General features: G+C 38.6%; 1 protein-coding gene across 1 annotated transcript in view; it reads left to right on the top strand.

The window, feature by feature from the left end:
- Positions 1-26,521, top strand: part of PEX16 (peroxisomal biogenesis factor 16) — a 599,892-nt gene that overhangs the window by 4,879 nt on the left and 568,492 nt on the right. Inside the window, exon 2 of the mRNA XM_044082857.1 lies at positions 26,081-26,116. Coding sequence (XP_043938792.1) covers positions 26,081-26,116 — 36 coding nt within the window. The remainder of the gene's footprint in view (positions 1-26,080; positions 26,117-26,521) is intronic.

The raw sequence follows: 26,521 nt of genomic DNA, 5'->3' as shown, positions 1-26,521 counted from the left end.
GAAATTACTGTTTTTGGCATCAAGTAGCATTCATTAGATTCTTGGGCATATACCTCCTACTGTGCAAGTAGGGTACCACCAGTCCCACTTTGCGAGGGACAGTTCCTTTTTGAGCAGTTGTGTCCTGCAAAAAAATTGAAAAAATGGCAAATGTTCTGAGATTTTAGGACAAAAATATTTTCTATATTTTATGTAATAGTTGCATAAAACGGTTATTCTGTATCTGAAACACCCAAATGTTATAAGAAATGAAATAAGCAGCTAAAATGCTACAAGAATAAGCTTTTATTTAGGCAAAAAAGTAAAGTTATGTCCTTTGTACTGGCCATGGGTATGTTTCGCCCTGCAAGATCTGACGTTTGTACCAAAAATGTCCCACTTTTGGCATTTGAAAAGGTGGCATCCCTAACTGGAAGAACATCACCCCACCACCTTTCATTCAGAGCTTAGTGCATTATTTGCACACCTTTGGTAAGCAAACTGCCTGCAGTTTCATATCATGTATATGGCAAGCATTCAACAGTGTTTTGTTATACTAATGGTTTCATGCCAACTGAGTTTAAAAAATTCAGTTCACCTTCAGTGTCTAGCTTCTCTTCAGCACTTTCCAGCATGCATTAAACCGTAACTAGACTTTTCACTTTCGAGTGTTAATGAACATAATTCAAACAAAACAAACTTCATAGCTTGTGATAACAGTTGTTTAGAATGTACCACTGACTTTATTCAACAATGCTTTTCCAGGTAGATTTTTCCTCATCCTCCTTTCAAGACATTACCTGTTCTGATAAAACTTCAGCATGCTTTGTTGTTGTTTTTTTCTAGTGCATTTCTCTGGGGTAAATTTCAACAATGTCATATTAGTTCATTGCATTAATTAAAGCAACCTGTCAAGTAAATGGGGGGAAAAAGACATTTTTTTTCCTGTCTGGCATACTTAAACGTATAATGATCTGAGCACCGATACAACTGGCAATGAGTCAACCTTTCCCTCTGGGGTATACATAACTCACTGTATTAGCACAAGCTTCTCTGAAAAATAGAACTGATACACCCAGCCGATTAACTGTGATTAAATCTTACTTTTGACAATGCCAAGTTCACCCCTCCCCCTTTTTGAGGAATATTCTGCCATATATTGTATATTCTGCAATTTGCATTCACTTTAGCTTGCAAGAGTAAAAAGTGTAGAATCAAAGTTTGCTCACATTAGGACACCACTGTGGTATTTTAAGGCCTACTCAAACCGCACATTAGTGAATTTTAGTAAAGTGGCTTACGTCTGCCCTTCATATTTTACTGCATAAATCAAATGTGTTACAAATGTTTGGCTTTTATAAAACACAAGCTGCATTTATAAATTGAATTATGCCTTTAATGAAGTAAACTTGTCACATCAGTATACATGTTTGATAATTTTTGAAATGCTTTCAAATACATGGTAATTCATTTTCAAAACTAAATGTAAAATCTTATAGTACACAAGTTGAATAATTCATAGCTGTCTCTTGTCTCCTGTATTTTGAATGTACAGGCCTTGCCTGTGTTATTCATAGATCATTACTAGGTTAACGAACCAGTGTGCGTTTGTGTGTGTGCGTGGGGGGCTTTTTAAGCTTAGCCAAGTTTTCCCAAAAAAATAATGACATCCTATATCCAAAAAGCTCTTTGAGGGCCAGACGTTTATAAGCTACCTCTGTCCAAAAGTAACATTGGTGCCAGGTTCAGTGTAAATTTCCTGTTCTCTATCCACTGGTCTAGGTTGCACTTAAATTGGTTAAAAGATGAACTCAGCTTTGCATGGCCGGGAAGCCTCTTCCATAGGAGGGCAGTCTGTGGGACATTTTCCGTTTAAATCATAGACGACGGGTCCTTAGACCTTCTATTTATGGTACTGTTTGACTTACAAATATGCAGGGGATTCATAAGTGTGGGGTTTGCAGATGCTTTTTAAGCCAGGTATAGATCACTCCTCAGCACCATATAGGAGACTGAGTAGAGGGAAAGGGCTTTAAGGCACTCTTGGTTAAGGCAGGTTTGTTATGCCTTGTATTCCTTTTGAAAGGAATCTCTGAGGTCACTGTAGTTGCTGCATATACCTAGTCAGGTACATACAGAAGGGAACATTGTACTGGTCTGATAAGGCAGAGTGCACAGGGATAATGAACTCTCTGGACTTAGATGCCATGTCATTACTTACGAATTGCACAACATAAAAGGATTTCCTCATCGCTGTGGTCATGTGGTGGTCGAAGGTAAGGCTGCTGAGTATGTTAGTACCCGGATCCTTATCAACATGATAATTAGCTGGGATAGTTGACTTCTCAAAGGGTACAGTTATGCATTTCTTAACATTGAGGTTAAGACAATGGCTTTGGCACCATTTGTTAGTCAAAAATAAGTCTACTTGAAGAATGCTAGTGTCTGCAGGGGAGTCAGTGATAACCCCTAGCCAGTAATCATCTGCAAACTTAGTCGTAAACCTTCAGTATTTGCTTCCACTTCAGAGAAATAGATGCCAAAAGGAGTGGTCCCAGTACCAAGCCCTGGGAAACTCCTCTGGTGACTGGCCTCTTGGTGGAGATGACTTTACCTGATTTGACCTCCTGGGTCCTGTCAGTGAGCCATTTGGGTGTTCAGTGGGTAATAAAAGAGTTTATACCTAATTTAGTGAAATTCTCTATAATGCCTGAGTGGGGTTTTGTGTCAAAAGCCTTGGCCAGGTCGAGGTAAGATGTGTGCACAGTCTTGCCCTCATCCATTGCTTTGGTGACCCCCTCAAAGAATTCCATCAGTTTTAATAGGCTTGACCTTCCTTTAACAAAGCCCATCTGTGATAGATCCAGCATTTGCAGGTTACCTATGTCCTCATTCATCATTTCTGTGATGATTGTTTCCATGGCTTTACATATGATGCTGTTTGGACGTATGGGCTTTACATATGATGCTGTTTGGACGTATGGGCCTGCAGTCACACGGATCGGTGGTTAGACCTCCTTTATGCAGGAGAATGACTGCAGCCATCTTCCATTCCTTGGGCACAAAACCTGACTGTAGGCTGCAGTTGAAAAGTGAATTCAACTGGACCAAAGAGATCATGATCCAAACTATTTAGTAAGCATCCTGTGATGTTATCAGGGCCTATTGACGCAGTGTTTTCCGCCTTGGAAAGTGTATTTAAGATCTCTTCCCTAGTAATGGTTGGAGGGATTGTGGTATGCAGTATTTCCTTTGGACTGTCATGGGGGAGAAATTTGAGCTGAACCTGTCGGCCAGAAAGTTGGCAGTGGCCTCTGGTTCAGTGTGTGTGTATGGGGGGTGATGCCATTTACAGGATGTTCTGATCATTGCAGCATATTTTCCTTGAGGTTACGGATATAGCTTTAGAAAGCTTTGTGATTGTTCTTTGCCTGAAAAGCTATTTTTTTCTTCAAGAAGTATTAACTAACCCTCTTAGCTGCCTGTTTAGATTGGGCAGGAGTTTTTTTTTTTTTTAGTATGATGGGATTTGCTTCTCCTACTCTTGGCCAAGATATTTTTTTTCTTTTGTTGTATAACCGGTTGATATTTTGATTCCACCAGAGAGGATTGCTTTTTGAGTTTGTCTCATTTTTAAAATATGTGGGCACAGCTCACATTCTACAGCTATCAATATGGCTGTATAGGGGTACTGTAAATAGCTTGGGCTATGCTATGATGTTTACTGGGTTTGGGGGTGTTTGGAATTGCCAAGGTGTCCCTTAGTAGGGAGAAGCTAGCTTTGGAATAGTTCCTAAAGGTTTTTTGTTTTGCTGGTTCCCTGGATTTAATTTTTGTTTCAAGCAATACTGCCTTATGGTCAGATCTGATGAGCAAAGTTATTACTTTGGATGAGGAACATTGCTCCCCCATGTTTATGAGTACAAGGTCAGTAAAGTTTGTACCCCTGGTAGGAGAATGGGCCAGCTGTTCCAGGATGTTGCCACTAACAAAGTTTTGAAATTACTGGGCTTCTGCATTAGAAGTGGTGTAGGATTCCCAGTCTATAGAGGGGCAGTTGGAATCCCCATGAAGGTTGTATTAACAATGTGCAAGGCATTACAACCTTGCACTGCCGCGGTACTATCCATGACTTCGAATCATGTCTGCATTACTGCACAGATGTCTACACTCAGGGAAAGTAAGGCTTGCACTGAGTGAAGTTTCATGTTGAGACTTCTAGCATTGATCATTACCTCCTTCAGATATTCCTCCGTAGGTTCAGTTACGTCGGAAGATTTTTCAGTTTGGCATAGCCACCTGATGGTGTAAACTTTGGCTTGAGATGACTGTGACTGTTGAAGTAACACCCCGACTCCATGTGCAAAATGGGAAAAGGGGGTTGAGGATGGGTGGAGTGCCTAAAAAAGGCACTTTGGAGATGGAAAAGGTCTTTGCCAATATCCAAAAGTCTAGGAAAGATAAGTGCAAACCATCTGTAGCAAAGCATCGTGGTCTGTCAAGCATGTCCTTCCTGACTGTCAAATATTATACCCCTTTGGATTAACACCAGAAGCTAAGCCTATTATTAAAATCAATAATTTTCTGTTGGTAATGTGGCATTGTCCATGGAGAAGGTAGTATGCTGCTCAGTGCTAGGCTCTTACTTGACTGAGACGCATAATCAGTGAGTTTGATCATGTCTCCTTCATATAGTCAAGGGAGGTACATTTCGGGTCTTTAACACCCATATGGACTATGGCAGAATCATACTGGTGCCTGTGGTTCAATGACCTGAGTACCTGTGTGACTTGAGGTATCCTAACCACAGAAAGACAGCTTAACCGTGACTCTCTCCTTACTCAGTCTGGTTACGGGGACATCCAGTATGTCTCACTACAGACTCACCAATGACCAGGAAATTTGGTTGTTCACTGTTTTGCTGTAAGGGCTTAGTAGTAGAGGCATTGGATACAGTGGTACTTTGTGTAGCTGTGGGTGGTGTTTTAACAGAATGTTTACTTTATGGCTGAGAACCCTTTTTTATTTTACTGTACAGGAAATATTGGTATTTAAGGAAGGTTACCTGTAAGTGCCTCAGCATAAGTAGCTTCATGCATAAGGTCTTTACCCTGTGCGGCAGGCATGATGCAAGTGTAATTGACAACCTCAATAGGATTAGTTTTGGTTGTATGAGAGAACTTTGTCTTCATCGCTAAGTACGCGGGAGGTGTAAATACACTTTATCTGTTTTATTAAGAATAAGTGAGTTGTCTCTGTACATGAGGCAATTGCTACAATGCCTCAGAATACCCATCTCAACCAGACTGACCACAGAGAGAGTCAGAAAGTGTATATCCATGGCTGATGATGTACTAGGGAGGAGTAAGTGAAATTTAAATATTGAATAGATAAATAATACAAGGAACTTGATGAGAAAAGCTCAGCTGTGTGCAGACTAGATGCTCCAGATGTTAAAAAATGTCTGTCTAGACAGTAAGGGTATTTTAAGGGAAACTTGTACTGTAAGAGATCAGTATCTACACAGATTTCAAGAGACGGTAGGAATTGCACGGTGAGATATCGGCAACTGTACAGATCACTGTTAGGTGCTGCTGAGTGAAGAGCAGCAGTTCAAATAAAATACTGCCAAAAGGTCAAAATGTTCAAATAGTAAGCACAGAAGCACCCAGTTAATGAAACTGTGACAAAAAAATGCAAAAAACAAGTGTCAAAACACTGGATACGGTAAGTCTCAGCTTGCTCGTCGATTATAAGCCAAGTGTTAAGCAACTGCCATGCTTAAATAGCAGAGGAGATTATTTTAAAAAGCATAGAAACAATGTCCTGTGTTCAATCAAAAACAGCACACACTTATTTTCTTTACACAGTCCCGGGCCAGAAAATGACTCTGGTCCCCTCTATTCTCACCGAAGTGGAACCAAGGCAGTTCTAACCAAAGATTGCTAAAATGGTCAGAAAGTGCAGATATTATTCCAGCAGAAAAAAAAAAACAAGTGGGAAACAGTGGATGTAATAATGTACGTCTTAGCTTTTGTAGAGTTTACAAGAAACCAGTGACACTCTTCTTATCAAGTAGTGTGGTCGCCAAACAACGCCAGCTGCCTCTGGCACAGAGATTCAGATTTTAAACAAGCTAGCCCTATAGCCAGTCAGATATAGGCACGGTAAGCCTTCACCGGTAATTCCCAGCTCAGAAGGGTGGAGGCCACCCTCTCCTCCCACAAGAGTGTAGAGCACAAACCTTCTTAATGTAAAATGACTGGTTTGGAACCCAAGTGGTTATAACAGAACAGAGACATTTTTAAAATACAGACACAATAAACCTTCAACCAGCAATTTCCAATTCATAAGGGTATAAGCTACTTCTCCTGCTACAGGAATGTAGACCACAAACTTTCCTATGTAAGAAAACTAGTTTGGAGGTCAAGTGCCTAAATTAGAACGAAGAGGCTTAGAATAACAGTTACAATGTTATCAGGTTACTAACAAGCAGTAATAAATGCAGTAGATTAAATGCAACTGAATCCTTAAAGAATGTGTGCAAAAGCTAAATAAAGTAGGAATAAGCACAAATACAGTAAAAGTAGCTGAATAACGTACAGTTATTTTTTAGTTATTTTTAGGAAGTGGGAAGGTAAGAAACAGAAGATAATTCAAGTTTAAGTGACTAAGCGGGGGGTTCCCATTTGATCTCTCAGTGCTGAGTACAGTGAGCTGATGAGATGAGACTGAGAAGGAGTGTTCAAAGTCAGATTTTCAGCTTTGCAAAGGGGGCAGGCAAGTCAGAAGCCTCCAAGTTTAAAAGCACAACAGGAGTAAGTGGGTGGGAAAATCTAATGCAGATAGAGATCAGCAAAACTTAGGCAGAGAACAGCAAGTCACACAGCACTACAGCTGAAGATGCCACTAAATACTTGTAGTTAACTGAGGAATGCTATTTCTCAGCTCCTCCTACTAATTAGCATTTGTCCTTGCTTTAGATTATTCATTAAGAGCCCTTGACCTCTTTGATACTCAAGCTCCACCCACTCCCCTGGCTTGGTCTATATTAGAACATCGAAGTTTCAAAACTTCGAATGCTCTAATATCGATCCCTATTCAGTGAAAGCTGAAAACATCGAACATACAGAACAGCGAATTTTTTCCTAAGGAAAAAATTCTCTGTTCCAAAACACATACACACAACACAAGCACACCAAACAGCAGTCCACACGTATACACCTAAAATCATACACCTAACTCTACACTAAACTATACACACACCACTATCCACTTACCTTAACCCTAACCCTAAGGTCCGTCACTATCTCGCACTCACCTCACCTGCACCCTAACTCACCTACCCCGCCTTAATCCTCACATCCACACAATCGCACACATACCTAACCCGCACCCTAACCCTAACTAACCTAACCCACACTCAATCACACACTGACCTGAACCCGACCTGTAACTTTTCACCACAGTGCTGAAAATACCGAAGCAACAAACTGACAACCAAATTCTTTCCCTAGGAAAAAATTTGGTTTTCTGTTGCTTCGATATTTTCAGCTTTCGCTGAATAGGGTTTGATATTGGAACATTCAAAGTTTTGAAACTTCGATGTTCTAATATAGACCCCCCTGGCTGAGTGTTTTCTCTGTTTGGTTCTGTGAAGTTCTCTTCTTGGACAGGCACACACCCTTTGCCTGGGTCACAGGCTACCACATGTACAACTCTGTTGAGTAGCCCTTTTTCTGGGTCTCAGGCTCCCATCAATGTAGCTTTTAAGGACCAGAATCTCACCTGTATAGCTTCTGTGAACCAAGTCTCCATCTGCTCCCCCTGTGTTCTCTGTAAAGTGAGAGGTAAACATCTCTGCTCCCAGCTTCTGTTCTCTTTTTATAACGGAAGTACTCCTCCTTTAAGTTGGGCTGTCCTGCTCAGTCTATAGGTCATTTCATTATACATGCGTATGTTGCCTGCTCGTAAATGTGTGTGTGTTTATGAAGTTTGTGTGTATGTACGTATGCACATACAATTATGCATCAACTGATTGCTTTCAAATGTTCTAATATCATCATATGCACCACCTTTTGATATAATACCACTGCATGTTAAAGTACCATTGAAAAAAAAATCGTACAATTAATTAAATAAATGAAAGGGATACTATACTACTGTGTGTGTGTCTTTTCTTAAATATTGCATTACAGACGTTATAGCCCTAGGGAAGAAACATTGAGCTAATAATAAATACTTATTCCAAAAAATTTATTTACTGCATTCGTTTAATTGTGGTGCAAATAATTCCCCAAGTTAAAATAATCCATCTTTTCCCTTTAGAATCTAAAACTTTCAATATTTACTTCTGAGGATTGACTGAGCGTTATTATTCCATTGACTTTTGTTCTGTTTGTCAGAAGTTTGAGATTTGTTATAGCCTACTTATATTTTTGTCTAGACATTCATTTTTACAGTTAAGTTGCTATATCTGTGATATAGATTCATTGGTGGTTACTAAGCTATTGGCCCAAGGGCCATTTTAAGTCTAGCCAAGCTTGCACCAAATTTACCAAAATGTTGTTGACGTGTCGGTACCCCAACGAATTTTACTAGCTGTGATGTACGCTTGTACACACCAAGTATTTACAAGCTCCCTCTCTCCATTACGGATATAGGTACAAACCAGGAGTAATTTTGTGATCTCACATCTGTTGGTCTAAGTTACATTAGAATGTAGCACACAATCTCATTGTGGATGAACCAAATACAGAAGCAGTCATAAAATGAATGAAGAGATTATTGCCAACAAAAATGATTTGAGCGCTTTCGTCCTATAAAAGAAGGACTTTAGAATAAATCGGTACATCTCACAAGCCCGTACATATTATAAATAAAGTCATATAACAAGACAGAAAACAAATCACTCCTCAGTAAAATCTGTACATAATTAATATGCAGTCATGAATAAATAATTAAATACAGGATGAAATAAAAAGTGCAATAAATATGTCGAAGATCGGTTAGCCAAAGGTACTGTTGTTTTGTAGTATTAAAGATGTTGACATATTAAAATAATGTATATAAATATGTAGCATGTTAAAATGTATATTAATGTGGAACCTTCATGTTTAGAATCCTACAATTCCCAGTGTTTTGTTGCTCATAAAAGGTACTGATTCAGAGAGAGTTTGTGTGTGTATATAATGCATATACTCGTATGTATATTTGGTTTAATTTAAAAATAATAGAATAGAACACATGTTGATTTCTCACATAATTAAAGTTTAGTACCCCTCAATTTCAAAACACAGTTAATTGAAATACTGTCATTGAAACCTGGAGGTTTGTCCGTGGTTAACCTCAACTGGCATTGTAGTTCCATGTTTTCAACAAGAGTTTCCCGTGGGCCACCAGTGGATTTATAGGAACCTGTTCTAAAATGGCAAATTTGAAGATGTTGTGGTTAGGAAACATTTTTAAATGCTTTTGTAAAGCTTTGTTTTCATTACAGTTTTGGATGTCGTAATAGTGTGCTTATATTCTCTTATCCAGTGACTCTTCAGTTTTGCCCACATAAAATGTATTCCATTTCTCACATACACCAATGTATACTACCCCTTTAGTGTCACAGGTACTATTTATAGCTAAGTTAATAGTCTGGTCACAAATCTTCAAGGCATTACCTATAAAAATATTTTGACTATGATTACAATGTCCACATTGGTTCGTTTTGTAGGTTGGGATACTACCCCAGTATTCTTCAGTAGAACCCTCTTTGTTTTCCTAGCTGTTTTTAAGATTGTAAACCCTCTTGTATACATGTTGCAGGCAACTTCCTAAGATTTTTAGAATATCTTGCTCAAAGTTGAAAATTTCCCAATTCCTGTGGATGATTTTCTTTATATTAAGACAATCTGTAAAATATTTTAGCACAAATGCTGAATTGAATGACTTACTACAACCCTCGATATTAGTTGAGGAGTCTAGTTCATCGACATTTTGTGAAATCCTTTCCAAGCAAGACTTTAAATCTGTTGTGTCTACCCCTTGAAACCTCACTTGTCAGTTTACATATCAAATTGTCCAGGTAACCTCTGTCTAAAAAAAATATTGGTAGAGATGTCTGCTTGAATCTCAAATTCTGTATCATCAGAGACCATTTTGGCCAATCTCATGAATTTGTCCTTTGACCAAGCCTCTTTTCCAATGGAGAGAGTGACAGTTATTAAAGTGCAGATATGAATTTGAAAATGCAGGCTTTCTATGTATATTGGAAGTAAATCCAGTATATTTTTAATATGTCAACATCTTTAACACTGCAAAACCATGGAACAATCTTTGACTTATTTATTGCACTTTTTATTTCCTTATTTCATCTTGTATTTACTTAATTGTGTATAGATTTTATTGAAGTGTGATTTTTCTGTCTTGATATTTGATTTTAATTATAATATTTAAGGGCTTGTGAGATGTAATAGTTTATTCTGATGAAGTCCTAATTTTATAGAATGAAAGCACTTAATCGTTTTTGTTGGCAATAATCTCTTCGTTTATTTTATGACTGCTTCAGTGTTTGGCTCATCTGCAGTGAGATGGAGTGCTGTAAATGACAGACTTTTATTGTTTGTGGTTTGTACTATTTGGCTGGTTTCTCTTTGATTCGTGGTTCTTTTACCAGTGCCCAACATGCCCGGCAGTGATTCTTCACCTACTTTATTCACTGCGGAACAGAACAATGATTTTAGTACTGAATATTTATCGGTACATTGTTCTAACTTATTGGGTGAGCTTACGAGATTGGTCCAGTTGCTCTTACAGCAATATAAGAATGTCACCACCAGTGTTTGTAATTTAGAGGCTGTTTCTCATCATGGGGAATCTAGTGGTGCCCGACAGAAGGATCAAAGTTTAACAAACATTTCCAGTGGGGCAACCTTGACACTTGGTCCAGAGAGAGGGCAGGTTGAATTAACTGAAGACTGTGACAGCTCGAGGTCACTCAGTCTGAACAATTCCAACTGACTGTTTTTTTAAGAATGAAATGATTTCCATGTAAATGGTAAGACTAACAATATGCAAAGTTTTGAAATGTCTGAATAGTGTAAAATTAATTTTATTTTACATTTGTTTACCTGGAAGGTCTGACTGGACAGAGCTGTCCACTTTCAGCGGAGGCCTGGGGAGAAAAGCTCCAGAACAATTGCTAACATAGTATGCATAAGATATTTACACATTCAGTTATAAAAATTTAGCAGGCAATCACATATGATTGCATAAAATATTTACATAAGCATAGTGGTTTAGACATACAATTAAAAGTATAGCAGTTAGTAACATTCGATTGTTCATACAGTATGTTTAGTAGAAATAATCTTGAAGATCTACTGAAGATAAGACAAGCAAGGAAAAACTAAAAAAGGAGGAGAATATAGACAAGTTCATATGAGGTGCATTGACATTTTAAGGGAAAGCTTTTCAGCTTAGTCTAGGGTAGAATTAGTGGGTATAGATGGGGGGGAGTGGGGAGTAGGCAACAGTGAGTTGGTAGGTAACTTATGATAATATATAGTGCACCTGTGGGAGTTTTAAAGAGGTTGGATAGTGTTTAGGGGAAAGGAGTTAGAATATGTCAGCCAGGTGCTAGGCAGTTGCATGTCCAAGAGTTGTTTAGGTGGGAAATAAGCTGTTTTTTGAAGATGGTTTTATTAGTTAAATCTTAAAAATGTTTGCTTTAATTTTAACTCGGAGGCTGTATTAATAGACCAAGCTAAAACTACCAGTGACTACAACCTTAATGACTTTATTAAATAAATAATTGGATAAAAATTTTACTAAGCTAATAGCTCGATTTAATGCTTTCCTTAACTACTGCATTCAAGTCATACATGTCCCTAAGGGCTTAAGGATCTACAGATTTTAAATGGGACTGTGGAGGTTTCTGTCTTATATGAACTTTTTAGGATATTTGACAGACACAGGATAGAATTTATGAATTTGCTAATGAAAGACAATAATAGGCATATTGCTGGTCTGATGAAAGATATTCAGGACTTGGACAGGAAAATTTAAACAAGATTAACTATTTGAACCTTATTTTGAATCTTGCAAATCTGTTTTTCATAGAGTGGACACGTTTTTGTGAAGCTGTTAAAAATAAAGAAAAGAAGATTTTGAGGGGCATTAGGGAATATGAATCTAAAAGTGCATATCTGTTACACAAAGAGGCATACAAGAATAAATCTGAGATAAACCCTAACGATGTTAACACGGGCAATGTTTTGGAACCCGATAATCAAAGTAACTCATGGTGACAGTCCTAGTTTTAACTTTAATGACCCTTTAGAGTACCCCCCTCTTTGCAGGTCAAACTGCCTTGCAAGCCGAGAACCCTATAAGTTGTTTTCCCTCAAAGACTGAGGGAACAGACAAAAGCACAAACATCTCTGAAATGGAACAGGAGGATGGGGAGGGTGAATCATCAAAGAGAATAGAGGGACTTACAGAAGTGAACACTGGGAGGATTAAGTTATATTCCAGGTAATTTCAATAACACTAATGATATTCACAAGATGAATGGATTTAACATTTTTTAATTATAGCAGTATTGAGATCACTGACTGCTTTTAAATTATTTCAGAAGGGTTTAACCTTTGTTCCTTCTGCCAAATTTGATATGGTAAATTGTTTAACTGAGTTCAGACTTTTTACAAGGAAACTAAAGTAAGCCCTAATATATGAATAACAAAGAGGGCACCAGGAAGAGTGATAACATCTACAGAAAAAGCACATTTAACCCCACCACCAATACCCCCTTGTTTAACTGTTCGAGCAAAAATGCTCCAGGGATATTCATAATTATAACTCTAACCACACATATTTTAGATTTGCTAATTTAACAGAGGAGGAAAAAGGTAACTAGAAACAGCTTATAGCTGACCTGTCTGCATGTGTGATGAAACCAGATAAAGGTGGGAGAATTGTTCTTATGGATGCTTTCTGTTATTCTAGTAAAATGTTTGACCTTATGTTTGTGTCAGATAAATATTTGCCTGCATCTCAGAATACTATTCACTTAAGTTATAAGAGCATTGATTTATTTTTGAGGATATAATTTCAGAGAGTCATCACTCCAGTAGAATGCAAATTTTTAATATGTGAGAAACCTTTCACTCCTACTATTTTTGGAATCCCAAAAATCCATAAAAAATATGAAGGATCTGTTACTTAGATCTACAATTGCTGCTCAAGGCTCAAAAGCGTATCCCGTGGTAGCATGTATTGACCGGAAGTTGAAAAATTATATGACAAAATTTCCTCATTTGATTAAAGATTCCTGGGATTTTTTAAGTAGGATCACTCAAGGTTTATAATTCAAGGTACTGTTTTACCATTCATGCTATTGATTTATTCTCTGTAATCCCGCATCAGGTAGGGTTGGAATATTTTTCTGAAGATGTCTCGTCCCTTGATTTTTTAAGTAACAGAGATTCGTTTAATTGTTGAAAAATGAACGCCCAGAGATTCCTCGAATTCGTCACTGTCAGTGCATAAGATCAGCTGGTTGATAGCCCTACGAGAGGTGAAAATATTCTGGAGCTGGTCCTAACCAACATGAGTAGCCACTGTAGTACTCCTACAGTGTCATCCTCCTTAGTAAGATCTGATCATAAAGTGATCACTTTCAAAGTCACCATCTCCCCTGAACCCCCCCTTGTCAGGGTCAAAAGAAAAAACTTTTCAAAAGCTGACTACTGTTGCCTGAGAGCAGGTGTAACCAGTTTCTATCCCTTCAGTTGGAACTAGCACTAATATATTAGCCTACACCAAAATCTATATGAGCACCTATATAGCTGTATGGACTCGGCAATAACTGACAGGACCAAATCATCTTTCTCAAGGAAGAGTAAACCTGTCTGGTGGACAGCAGCAATAAACACTCTATAATAAAAGGAAAAAAAAAATGCTGTCCAGGACCAAGAAGGAGCAGGTGCGATTTGGAAGCAATCTCTCCTTTGAACAAGCAAATAAGGGCACTGGTGAAATCTTCTAATGCTAACTTCAAGTCCATATTGACCTCATCCCCTAAGGACAGTCACAAGGCCTTCTTCACATACGTCCGCAATCTGAAAGGTAACACCCAAATCTGCTGTGAACTGGTAGCCACTAACATTGCATACACAAATACTATAGATATAGCCAACCTGCTGGCAGACGGGTTCAGTGAAAACTTCACCCCCCCACCCATCAGTAAACCAGGACATTCCTAGCACCTGCCCCCTCTCCTCATCACTAGGGAGCAGGTGTTTAATGCCTTCTCAAAGGCAAAAAATACAGTTTCCACGGGACCTGACAACATACCTGGCTTTATCTTATATGAACTCAAGAATGAGCTCTCAGCTGCATTAGGCACCCCATTCAACCAAAGCCTGAGAACCGGCCACTGTCAACCCACTACACAAAGGTGGAGCATCCACTGATCCAGGCAGTTATAGGCCCATCAGCCTAACTAGCCTGATCTACAAGGCCATGGAACGCATTATCATGGACCTTATAAACAAGGACATTTGCAACCTCCGAAAACTTGACCCCACACAGGTTTTGTCAAAGGGAGATCTTGCCTGTTAAACTTGGTCATCTTCTTCAAAACAGTCACCAAAGCTATGGACGAGGGTAAAACAATGCGCACTGTCTAACTTGACATAGCCAAAGCGTTCAACACTATTCCCCACTTGGGCATAATAGATAAACACTCCTAGCTAGGCATCAACCAGTATGCTACCAGATGGGTAGTTAACTGGCTCACCAATAGAACCCACTCAGTCAGAAATGGGGAAGCCATCTCTAGTAATAGACCTGGAATGAGCGGTGTACCCCAAGGGTTGGTCTTGCGGCCTCTACTGTTTGGGATATACTTTTCTGAGGTGCAAGACAACACCAGTGATATGCGGCTGACCGAATTTGCAGATGACTGCATGCTGGGTGCTATCTTAAATTCTCCTAGTGATGTGAACATCCTCCAAGAGGGTCTTACCCAAACTAATGACTGGTGCCAGAAACATGGACTCAAACTGAATGCCAAAAAATGCATCATTATCTCGTTTGGGGAAAATGGAGTCCCCACTAATTATCACATTAATAACAATGTACAAAGCATGTAATCAGTTGTGGTGGACTTGGGCACCCAGGTTGATAACAACCTGACGTTTTACCACCATTGTATGGAAGGCTTTCTACATGAACCATCTCATAAGTAAGGGTATTTCATCCAGGAACAAGGAGGTCCTAACAACCCTGTACTCCTCCCTTATCAGACCCATTATCTAGTACAATGCCCCCTTCAGCATGTACCTTGTCAAGCACATGCAGCAGCTGGAGAGACCATAGAGGTTCATGACAAGGAAAATCCAGGGTCTGAAACTCTTATCTTACACAGATAGGCTAAAAGCCCTGTTGTACAGAGTCCTCAGAGGTAACTTGTGTCTGACGTACAAGGCCATCTCAGACCCAGCCTTGATCGATTTGCTGCATATCCATAAGTCAAACTCCACTCACACAACCCGCACGCAAGGTCTCATCCTGGCCTCTGACATTAATAGAACTTGGTGGGATAGATTTGTGTCCCAAAGACTCCCCGTTTATGGAATAGACTCCCAATCCATGCCAAGTAGAGTACATCTCTAGCCCTCTTTAAGAGAACCTGGATAGCTGGATGGGAAACAGAAAATACACCCCTGGGATCCCATCTTTGTCCCTGCTGGGCAGGGGAAACGGGTGCTGAAAATTCTTGGCTAGGATTATAAGGGCCTCCTGGCCAATAGCCTTGTATCATCCTATGAAATTTGTACTAAAAAGCAATTTGTTATCCTTTGAAGGAAAACACTTTAAACAATGCAAGGGAGTAGCTATGGGTGCTGTTTGTGCCCCAGTATATGCATATTTGGTCATGTTTTTGTGGGGAAACAAATTTGTGCTCAGTTTGAGGTTTGGGACTGTCGGAACCTTTATGTTTATTTTTTAGATGATATTTTTACATTATGGAAGGGCTCCCAAGATGTTTTAAATGAATTTGTTGAGTAGTTAAATTCCACTTGTGAATTTTTAAAGTTTACTTCTCAAAATTCCCCTGACAGTATCAATTATTTAGACTTTTTAATCAGTAAAAATGCATATAACAATGGATTCACTTTGTGTGTGTGCGCGCGTGTGTGTGTGTGTGTGTGTGTGTGTGTGTGTGTATGTGTGTACAAATGTAAATATATATAAACCTTAATTTCCAAATTCATATCTGCACTTTATTAGTTGTCACCCTCTCCATCAGAAAAAAGGCATGGTCAAAGGCTAGTTCATGAGATTGGCCAGAATGGTCTCCAGTGATATAGAATTTGAGACTCAAGCAGACATCTTGACCAGTATGTTTTTGGAGAGAGGTTATCTGGGCAATTTGATTTGTGAACTGAGGGCTGAGGTTTCATGGGGTAGACACAACAGATTTAAGGTTCTACTTGGGAAGGATTTCACAAATGTCAGTGAACTAGACATGTCAACTAATATCAAGAGCTGTAATAAGTCCTTCGTTTCAGTATTTTACTGATTGCCTTAATATAAAGAAAATCATCCACAGGAACTGGGAAATTTTTAACTCTGAGCAAGATATTCTAAATATTTATGGAAGTTTCCCGCAACTTGTATACAAGAGGGTTTAGAATCTTAAAAACAGCGTGAAAAACAAAAAGGGGGTTCCTACTGAAGGATATTGGGGCTAATTTCCCATCTTACACTTTGAACAAATATAGACACTGTAAACAGTGTCATTGTATTTTTACTGGTAATACCTTGAAGATTTGTGACCAGACTATGTAGACACTGTAAACAGTGTCATTGTATTTTTACTGGTAATACCTTGTAGATTTGTGACCAGACTATTAACTTGAGTAAAAGCAGTACTTGTTGCACTAAAAAGGTAGTATACATTGGTGCATGTGAGAACTGTGATGCCTTTTATGCAGGCAAAAATGTCATGAATAAGAGAATATAAAAACATTATTACAACATCCAAAAATGTAATGAAAACCCTTTTTACAAGCATTTAAAACTGTTTTGTAAACACAACATCTTTAAGTTCCCCATTTTAGAAGAGGTTCCTATAAAGCTGGGGTTTGGCCCATGGGAAACTCTTGTTGAATACAAGGAACTACAGTGGCAGTTGAGGTTAAATGCTGACAAACCTCCTGTCCTCAATGACACTTTTTCAATTAATAGCATTTTGAAACTGAAATTGAAGGCAGCTGAACTTTAATATGTGAGAAGTCATTTGGGTGTTCTTTTCTATTATATTTTTATATGTTTATATATATATATATATATATATATATATATATATATATATATATATATATATATATTTATATACACACGCATAAAATATTTTTACATTAAAAATACAACTTTATGAACCAGTATCTTTCATCAGTAGCAAACATTGAGAATTGTATGATTGTAAATATTAAGGTTCCACATTAACATGCATTTTAATATTTTAACATTTTACATATTTATATACATTATTTTAATATGTCAGCATCTTTAACACTACAGAATCACAGTGCATTTGGTTAACCGATCTTTGACATATTTATTGCACTTTTCTTTACGCATTTACTTCATCTTGTATTTGCTTAATTATTTAATTATTCATGACGTCATATTAATTATGTATAGATTTTATTAAAGTGTGATTTTTTTTTGTGTCTTGTAATGAGATTTTAATTATTATATTTAAGGGCTTGTGGGATGTACCGATTTTATTCTGATGAAGTCCTACTTTTTTAGGACAAAAGCGCTTAATCATTTTTATTGGCAATAAACTTCATTCATTTTATGACTGCTTCAGTATTTGGTTCATCTGCACTGAGAAGGGGTGCTGTAAACAGCAGATTTTTCACTGTTCTTGGTTTGTACTGCTTGGCTGGTTTCTCTTTGATATGTTAGAATATAGTTAGGGATGAGATTTGCCTCACATGGATGTGTGAAGCCTGTTCCAGCGATGGTGTAAGCTTTAGGATGCATATTTGTCTCACCAACATGTCCTGTTTATGTCACAGATGAGATTTAGGTCCCTAAAATGGGTATTTCTGATGTTATTTGTTTTGCAGATGTGCAGCAAGTCCATCAGTGTGGGATCAGGGAATGCTTTGTAGGCTAGACATAGATCAGTCTGCAGTAGTCTGTAGAAAATGGAGAACAGGATAGGGTTTGAGACGGTCCACATAGGACTTGTTTACTCTCTGCATTTTTTTGTGAGGAAACTCTATGGTCTCGGGCTGTATCAAATGCCTGGTCAGGTGCAGGCTGAAAGGTGTGCTGTATTCAGTGATTGCACGGATAAGTGTCTAGTGCAGTGGAACAGTGATCTTCTTGAAATTGGATGCCATGCACTTGCTTATAAGCTGTGCAACAAAGAATTATTTTCTCACAGTAGACATGTGGTAGTCCAAAGCCTAGTATCTGTCAACATGCTTTCCCAGATCCCTGATCAGTGAGTCTACTTTTAGGAGTGTATTATCAATGTGGTCATTTCCACAAATGGCCATATTTCCAAAGGGTGCTGTTATGCTTACACTGAGGTTTGGTCTAGGACTCTGGAACCAGTTGATTGCCTGTGTCAGGCGTTCTTCAATGGTATCTGTGTCTTTAGAGGCTTCATTGACCATGCCAGGTTAGCTAGAGGCCCTTGACATTTGCCTTGACTTTGGAGAAGTGGATGCCGAAAAGGAGAGATCCCAGCAACAATTCCTATGGGACCGCCCAAGTGACTGGCCTCATTATGGAGGTGGGTTCCCCATGTTCTAACTTCTTGTGCCATATTGGTTATCCATCTGACTGTCTGTTGGGTGATGTGTGTTTATACCTAATTTTATATGAAAAAGAAATTTGATGTATTAACTGAGTTGTTTTTTTTTCTTTTCTTCTTTTTTGTAATGCTGGGATTTGGCTATTAAGTAATGACTTGTGTTTTATAATAAAATCATAGAAATGTGTTATGACATTCCACTTTTTCCTCATTTTCTATTAAATACATATGGATTGTTTATATTTGTATAAATAATTGGACTGTACTGAATTGTGAATTCTCTTTGATTACAGTTTTTTTTTTTTTAAATAAATTTCCAGTCGGGTAATCTGCTACAGACAACTGATGCATTTCGCCTTTTTAATTTAGTACTGGTGAAGCCTTTGGATAAAGTGACACTGGTTTACTGGATGTTTTTATTCACATTTGACAAGTGGATGGGAGATCGTAGGTTTGCCCCGGGGGTCACTTCTGTGTCACTGTTAGACAAGAGGTACAGTAAACTAAACCTTAAAATGGGCACAGTATACTCATTCCAAGGGGTGGCGAAAGCCAAACACACTCTAGCTAGACTTATAAATGCCCTAGGGCAGATAGCCTAGTATGAACCTATGAACAATTAAAAAACTATTATTTGGGCACAGTCAGTGCTGTGACTTTATTGGTAGTGTTATAACTACTTGTTTTTTGAGCACTGTTGTACTGTATGCATTTACATATGTGTCATAAGTAAAAAGTCATTGGCTAACAAAATACATTGAAAATTTAAAAAAATATGTGCTGCTTAAGAGGTGGGTAAAGAATTCCAGAATGACTCAAAATCTGAGAAAATCCGCTATTTCACAGATTGAGACAGATCACATAACTACCTAATCCAGTCCACTGAGGTAGAGTAAGAAAAACACTGAAAAGTTGGCAAAAGCAATCCAGTAAATAATGGTAAAATGAAATAAAATCAGATTTGGCGCAAATGCCTGTGGATGTAATGTTTGTCATGCTACAGGGGTGGTAATTGCAGTCCAAAACTTTTGATGCCTGCCTCCAGAGTAGGTCACCATTATCAACAGCAGTAGAAGGTACACACCAAATGGCAGCTGTTCACAAGTAAAATAGGAAATTGTGTCCAGGGCAGTCAGAAGAGTAACTGTAGGTAGAACTGCCAGTCAACAGTGTCCCAAGACAGTTTTCAAAACTCCTATCATTTGAAGGAATTAGGATGATAACTGAGTCAGTAGTTTAGAGGAGTACAGAAGTTAAAAAAAGGCAACAGTTCCAAACTCACAGAATTTATCATGCTACCTTCTAATAATATTAGGATACTACAGTGATTTGCAGATGGAAAATGTCTGACAGAAAATAAAAAAAACAGTTCTGTTTTACGAGTCCACTTATTGCATGGCCACTTAGAAATTGTATAAAGTCGTAGACAAGTACAAAAAGTTCACTGAAAAGTGATGTACGACCTAAGAGCTTATGACAAAAATGTAAATGAGGTAAGTTTCCATTTTTATTAAAAACAGCAAGAAACAAATAGAATCTATAAGGATTTGAAGTCCCCATTGTAGAAAGACAGCAAACTGAAACATCCACAGAGGTTCCTTACTAAAGGAATACAGGGCGTAAGTAATATGTCCTATGCAGACTGCCTCAAGGCCCTATCCGTGTATTCTGCCTTCTACAGGCTTTTGAGCGGAGATCTATGCCTGGCATACAGGACATTGTTAGATCCCACTCTGATGAACCTCCTAAATATCCACAAAACAAACAGCACCAGAATTACCCGTTCTAAAGACTTAAACCTTGCCTGTGATATAAATAGGACCTGCTGGAGAGATTGTAATGTATCCCAGAGACTACCCCGTCTATGGAACAGGCTTCTCATCCATGTGAAGCAGAGTTCCTCCCTAACCCAGTTCAAGTGCTACTTGGACAGTTGGATGGGAAGCCGGAAATTCATCCCTGGTTTGGCACCTATGTCTCTAATGGACGTAGGTAACCTGTAAATGGTTCATATCTCCTAGGCCCATGCTTACACTTATCAAGGGTATCAGAACTTGTCAGAGATTTGGGATGCATAGTTAGGCTTAAAAAGGCCCTTGTGGTCATTAGCCTAGTAAACACTTATGAACCTGTGAAAGTCTGCAGTATACAGTTAACGTTCCATGAAAAACAGTAGCAGCAAAATTCAGACGTGGTTTGCAAATCTTCACCATTTGTTTTATGAACAATTAAAAAAACATGAAAATCATAAAATGATGGGTAGCCCAGTCATATTATCTAACCGGAAGTTGAGCAGATTAAGAAACTGGCTGGTGTTGTAGTATAAACACAAACAGTATAATCAATATGGTGATTGTCTACAGAACCAGGGGCCTTATGAAACGGGCACACTGTTCCTAATGCTGTTATTATGTTAGAATAAGTAGAGCAAATACTACAGCAGTAGACAAATTGAGGGTTGGAATAACTGAAGTGATGAGTAAAAACCCAGAAGTGTCAAATGGCAAAAGAAGACAGCAGCGGCTGCTACTCCAGGTGGTCAGCAGATACTGCTTAGGTTTACCAGCATAACATCATGTATTTCAGTTGAGAAAAAAAAATCCTCCCTGTGAAAAAGTACTTTATATACACAGAGTAGTTAGTCTTTGCAGCCTACTGTCTTTACTCCATCCTTCCCCTTCCATCCTCCCTATTCAGAATGACCCCCTCACATCTCCCTGATGTGATTTTTTTATGCACCAGTATCATGTTCCCCCATCTGTTTTGGTCTCTGGTGAAAATTGCTGTACCTCATCCAGGCTGTGGTCATATTCTTTCCCCTCTATCTTACAATTTATTTATTTATTTATTTCTAGCTTTCCTCTGACTTCCTTCCAGGAGTCTAGCATTTCCTTGTATAGCCTTCAGAACTGCATGCATTCTCAAAGTGTGGTATGTAGACAGAAGCATTACCTCTTTAATTCTGTAATCTGTCCCACTGGATACACCCCAACATTCTGTTACATGCTTCCACACTGTTCCTGATGGCACAGTCTAGGTGTGATCTGCACTCTGTTTCTTTTCCTTCTGTCTTTCCATCAGTTCAGATCCTCCCTGTGGACATGTGCACCAGGGTTGTTCTGGCCTAAATGCAGTACTTTGCATTTGTTTGCAGACTGAACCTTAATTGTCCTCTTGTTCAGCTTTTCCCATTCCTTTGCTAGACTTTTCCTCCATTCTTGCACTGCTGGACCTATCTTTGTGTCAACAGAGGCTGATCATGTGGTGCCTTCCCTTAGATATGTGTGAGACATACTGAAGAGTGCTGTACTCAGGACACACCCCTGCGGTACTCCATTAGTCACTTTCCTTAGTCCTGATGCTGCTAGTCGCTCTACAGCCTGCTGTGTTGTACCATTCAGCCATAAATAGTGTCTTTTAAAAAAATTCTCGGCTTTCAATATCATGTTCTACCAGGAAACTGAAGGAAAGTACAGAAAGTGACCTTAGCTAAGTGGTTAAATTTTATTATTGAAATGTAGTACATCCCTTTCCTCTGTTTCAAGGGCAATTTTTGCTAGGATAGTGGGTATCTCTCATGCCTTTTTCTGTGATGCAGCCTTGGATGATATTTGCATAACAGTACAGTATTGAACAAGGAGCCGCAGTGGTGCAGTGGTAGCGTTGTCGCCTCACAGCAAGAGGTTCTCCCGTTCGATTCTCAGCTGGAGCACCTTCTGTGTGGAGTCTTCCTGTCCTCCCCACGGTCGAGTGGCGTTCGAAAGCCATGCGTGAATGGGAGTGCCTTCATTGAAGGTTGGGCATAGGGCTGGCACCTCGGCACTGTAAAAATCTACTGCCAGTCATTAGCGGACCGAAGTTCCGCTGTGGCGACCCCTAACCGAGAAAAGCCGAAAGAAGAAGACGGTCTTCATTGAACACTTTAAAAAAAAAAAAAAGAAACACTTTAAGCTGGGTGTAGTATTTAGGTTTAGAACCTCTTTTGGGACCAGAGAAGTCAGAGGTATATTCTCATAACAGTCATAAATATTTACCTGGAAATCTGTCTTGCTGCTAATGAAGACAGACTTCCTCATGCCAGATGTGAAAGTTATGTAGTTGCAATAATTGATCTGGATGGGCAGGCCCATCCTCATTCACAAAACTCCCCTCCTTCCCACAGCTCTTTTCAACTTGGTCTAGAGATTACATTTAATTTCTGCCTGCTTTGCATAGTGAACTGTAAATCTAGAGAGAAATGTTCCAGGCAGTGCATGATCTGCACTGAGGACCTCCTTTGCATTTCCTTTTCCTCCTGTTTGCTGGAATTGATTTGTTATGTTGGCATTCAATGAAAACTGATTCACTGATGTACTATGAACTGTATTATTGTGGTTATTACATTTCTGTGTTGATCAGGCCAGTGTATAATTAGCAGACCAAAGGAGATGCATTGTTTTATCTACATTCCATGTTATAATGAACATCTCTGAGCATTTCCGAATGCCTGTTAGAAATGTTTTGTATTCTTCTACACATTTTAGGCAGCACTAAGATTTTTTAATTATTTAGTTGTATTTTATCCTTTTGTGCAGGTATGTGTGGTGAAGGTACAAGAGATGGTGATAGCTGTATTGATTGTCTGCATGCACGTGTGCATATTGCAGTGTTGGTGGGATGATTCTATGATGGCCTTTGTGTTTGCTAAACTAGTTTTTCTAAGCCTATACCTCTGCAGTGTAATAAAATGGGTAAAAAGTGATGATCTTTGCGATTTCAGATAATAGTTTAACTTCATACAAAGTAGTTGTGTAGAACGGTTCAAGTCATGTATCTGTTTTGCCAAATCTAATTAAAAAAATGTGGATAACTTTTTAATGGTAGAAAAAATATGGGAAGAATTTTTTTTTTAATTGTATTTTTTCACCCAGTTGTTTGCTGACCGTCCGCTCCCTGCAATCAGTTAGCCAATTAATTCCTCACAGAGCAAGAGGTTTTCCTAGCTCAGTCATTTTCCATGTGGTGAGAGACAATCACAGAGCCATCATTCTAGCAGCCATGAGGACATTTTGTAACTGTGGCTTAACTTTACCCCCTGGTGGGGACATGAGCCCAGTGTCACCAGCAAATGACTGCTTGTACCCCCTAATACATAGGTGTGTCCTCTACATGACCATATTGGCTCGGGCGGATCCATCTATATCCCCTCCCTCCTGGAGTACCGGGTTACCAGAGGCAGAGGAGCCAGCACAGCTCTCCATTCCAAGTAAGTGTGCTAATCTAAATCTGAATTTTAGCCTTAATAAAAATATTTTTGACATGATAACCAATATTAGTAGGCAATTTTTGCAGAAGGATGTAAGTGGGAGCAAGCCAATGTATCCCCCAGCTCCCTTATTTATGAATTATATAGCAGTAAGGTTGTGCCCCCTTCAGAAGACGGAATACAAGTTTTCCAGCTACCATGTGTGTGTGATCTTGTAGTTGTATAATAATGTAAATGTTGTGAGTAGATTATCCCATGCAAAGCTGCTTTGGAAAAAAATAACTTTAATGTTTTTATCTCTAGTCAGATTGGTAGAATGGCATTGGATGAGACCAGTTATGTTATAAAGGCTTTTGCATATGAGGGTGTTCTATCCAGTTGCAAAGTACTTTTTTTCAGTCTGGATAATTTTTATAACCATTGTAGAGTGAAAGAGGAGCACTCTATGCTTAACTTACAAGGTATTCTCCTATCCACCCCGATGGATCTGCTGCATATTTGCAAAATAAACAGCACTAGAATTACCTGATCTAAGGATATAAATGTCAGTTTTGACATAAACAAAGCAAGTTGCAGGAGAGGTATTTGTGTCGGAGATTACCCCTTCTCTGCTCTGTTCATGTGAGGCAGAGCTCTTAGTTAAGTCTATTCAAATGCAGTTTGGACCAATGGATGGCAAATAAATTCACCCCCAGCTTGTTACTTGTGTCCCTGATGGACAAAGGCAGTTTTAGATGCCTTAAGGCACAGGCATATATCAAAGCTGTTTTAGCCTGTGAACATTGATGATTGAGAAAATTGTAGCATGAATAATTAGATTTAAAAAGGCTCCACAGCGTTTAGCCTAGTAACCTCTTTTGATCCTAAAAAGACAATATATGATTCATACCTGCTGCGGTGGTGGTGCTGCGGTAGTGTTGTCACCTCACAGTAAGACGCTGTCCGGTCGATTCTCAGCTAGAGCATCTTCTGTGTGGAGACTTGCGTGAATGGGCGTACCTTCGTTGAAGGTTGTGCGTCAGAGCTGGCAACTCGGCACGTAAAAATCTACTGCCAATCATTAGTGGACCGGAGTTCCACTGTGGCGACCCCTAACCGGGAAAAGCCGAAAGACGCAACAACAACCTAAAGGAAGTACAATTCATATTGAAATAGGGCACAGTATGCTAACCAGTTTATCACCAATATAGTGATGTAGCTTTTTTGACTATATAAGTTGATATAATTTAGAACTTTCAACTTTAAGCCAAACCTGTGTCGTGTATATTTATTTTGATAAGGCAGGCATTTCAAAGTATGTATGCATGCATTGAAAGTACATGTTTGTGACACCTTTGAAGAATTTCTATGTTTTATAATTGTTTGCATAGTCTTATAACTTCTGTTTCCCTCCTGCCTCATATTTTTTTTCTCTATTCTATTGTTAGTGTATTTAGTATTTTGTATCGGCAGATGCTTATTGGCAGGTATTGGTATTCTATGAACTTAAGAATTGTGTGATCTACATTTAGATACCTGCTAGCTTTCTTTCTGATTTTAGCTCTGCTTGGCACTTTTTGGTAAAGATTTTGTTCTCATCCTGTGAATTAGTGAGGTATATCCACTGAAGAAATTAGGGCCTTCTGACAGTAAAACTGTTTGAAATTTGGTTGATTTTTTTTCTTCCCCTCTCTCTCTCTCTCTCTCTCTCTCTCTCTCTCTCTCTCTGAAAAATCTATAGAAGATCATTCATATATTCATTAGAGGCTTTCAAGTACCCTATGGAACCTGTTAGTAGTCATAGTACATTGTGCTTGGGACAAGTCAGATTTTGGAACTACATTAGTAACTGCATTTTTACTTGTATAGATGTTTTACAAGAACATGGCAAAGGTTTACGAAAAGTGTATTTGTCCAGCTGATGCAAATGTACAATTTATTTATCAGCATAATTTGGGAGAAATAATAATATGTAAAGTAAATACATCAGGATTACTTCACTTGTATCAGTTTTATCTTTCTTTCTTTTTTTTTTTAAGGTCGATTTTCAGATTCCCATGCTCTTTCTGAACTCGGTAAGTAATGTATATATTTTTTTAAGTACAGGCTGTTTTTGAAATTTTTTTTCTTTTGATTTCATGTTCCTACTCATTGTGCATAGCTGTTTATATCCCTGTACCTCCAAAATGGACCAATATGCCTGTAGTATGTTGTAGATAGTCTTTGGATACATTTAACCAGTGGTTATTTGCACAGTGTTTGTCAGGAGAAAATATTGACAGACTTGAATATGTTAACCTGTACATTTTAACTCAAATACACAATCCTGTTTGATGTATGGTACTGTCATGAGAGCAATTTCTTAGTAGAGTAGTGGTTGGCATGACAGTGTGTGAGCTCTGTAAAGCTGAAAAAATTGTTTCATAGGATGTTACTAGGCTGTTGACCTGAGGGTCTTTACAAGCCTAGCCATTAAATCC

This window comes from Protopterus annectens, chromosome 9.part0 (genome assembly GCF_019279795.1).
Source record: "Protopterus annectens isolate FY-2018-M chromosome 9.part0, PAN1.0, whole genome shotgun sequence".
NCBI lineage: Eukaryota > Metazoa > Chordata > Ceratodontiformes > Protopteridae > Protopterus > Protopterus annectens.
Note: the sequence above shows the minus strand (reverse complement) of the source record. Positions and strands in the feature narration are given on the sequence as shown.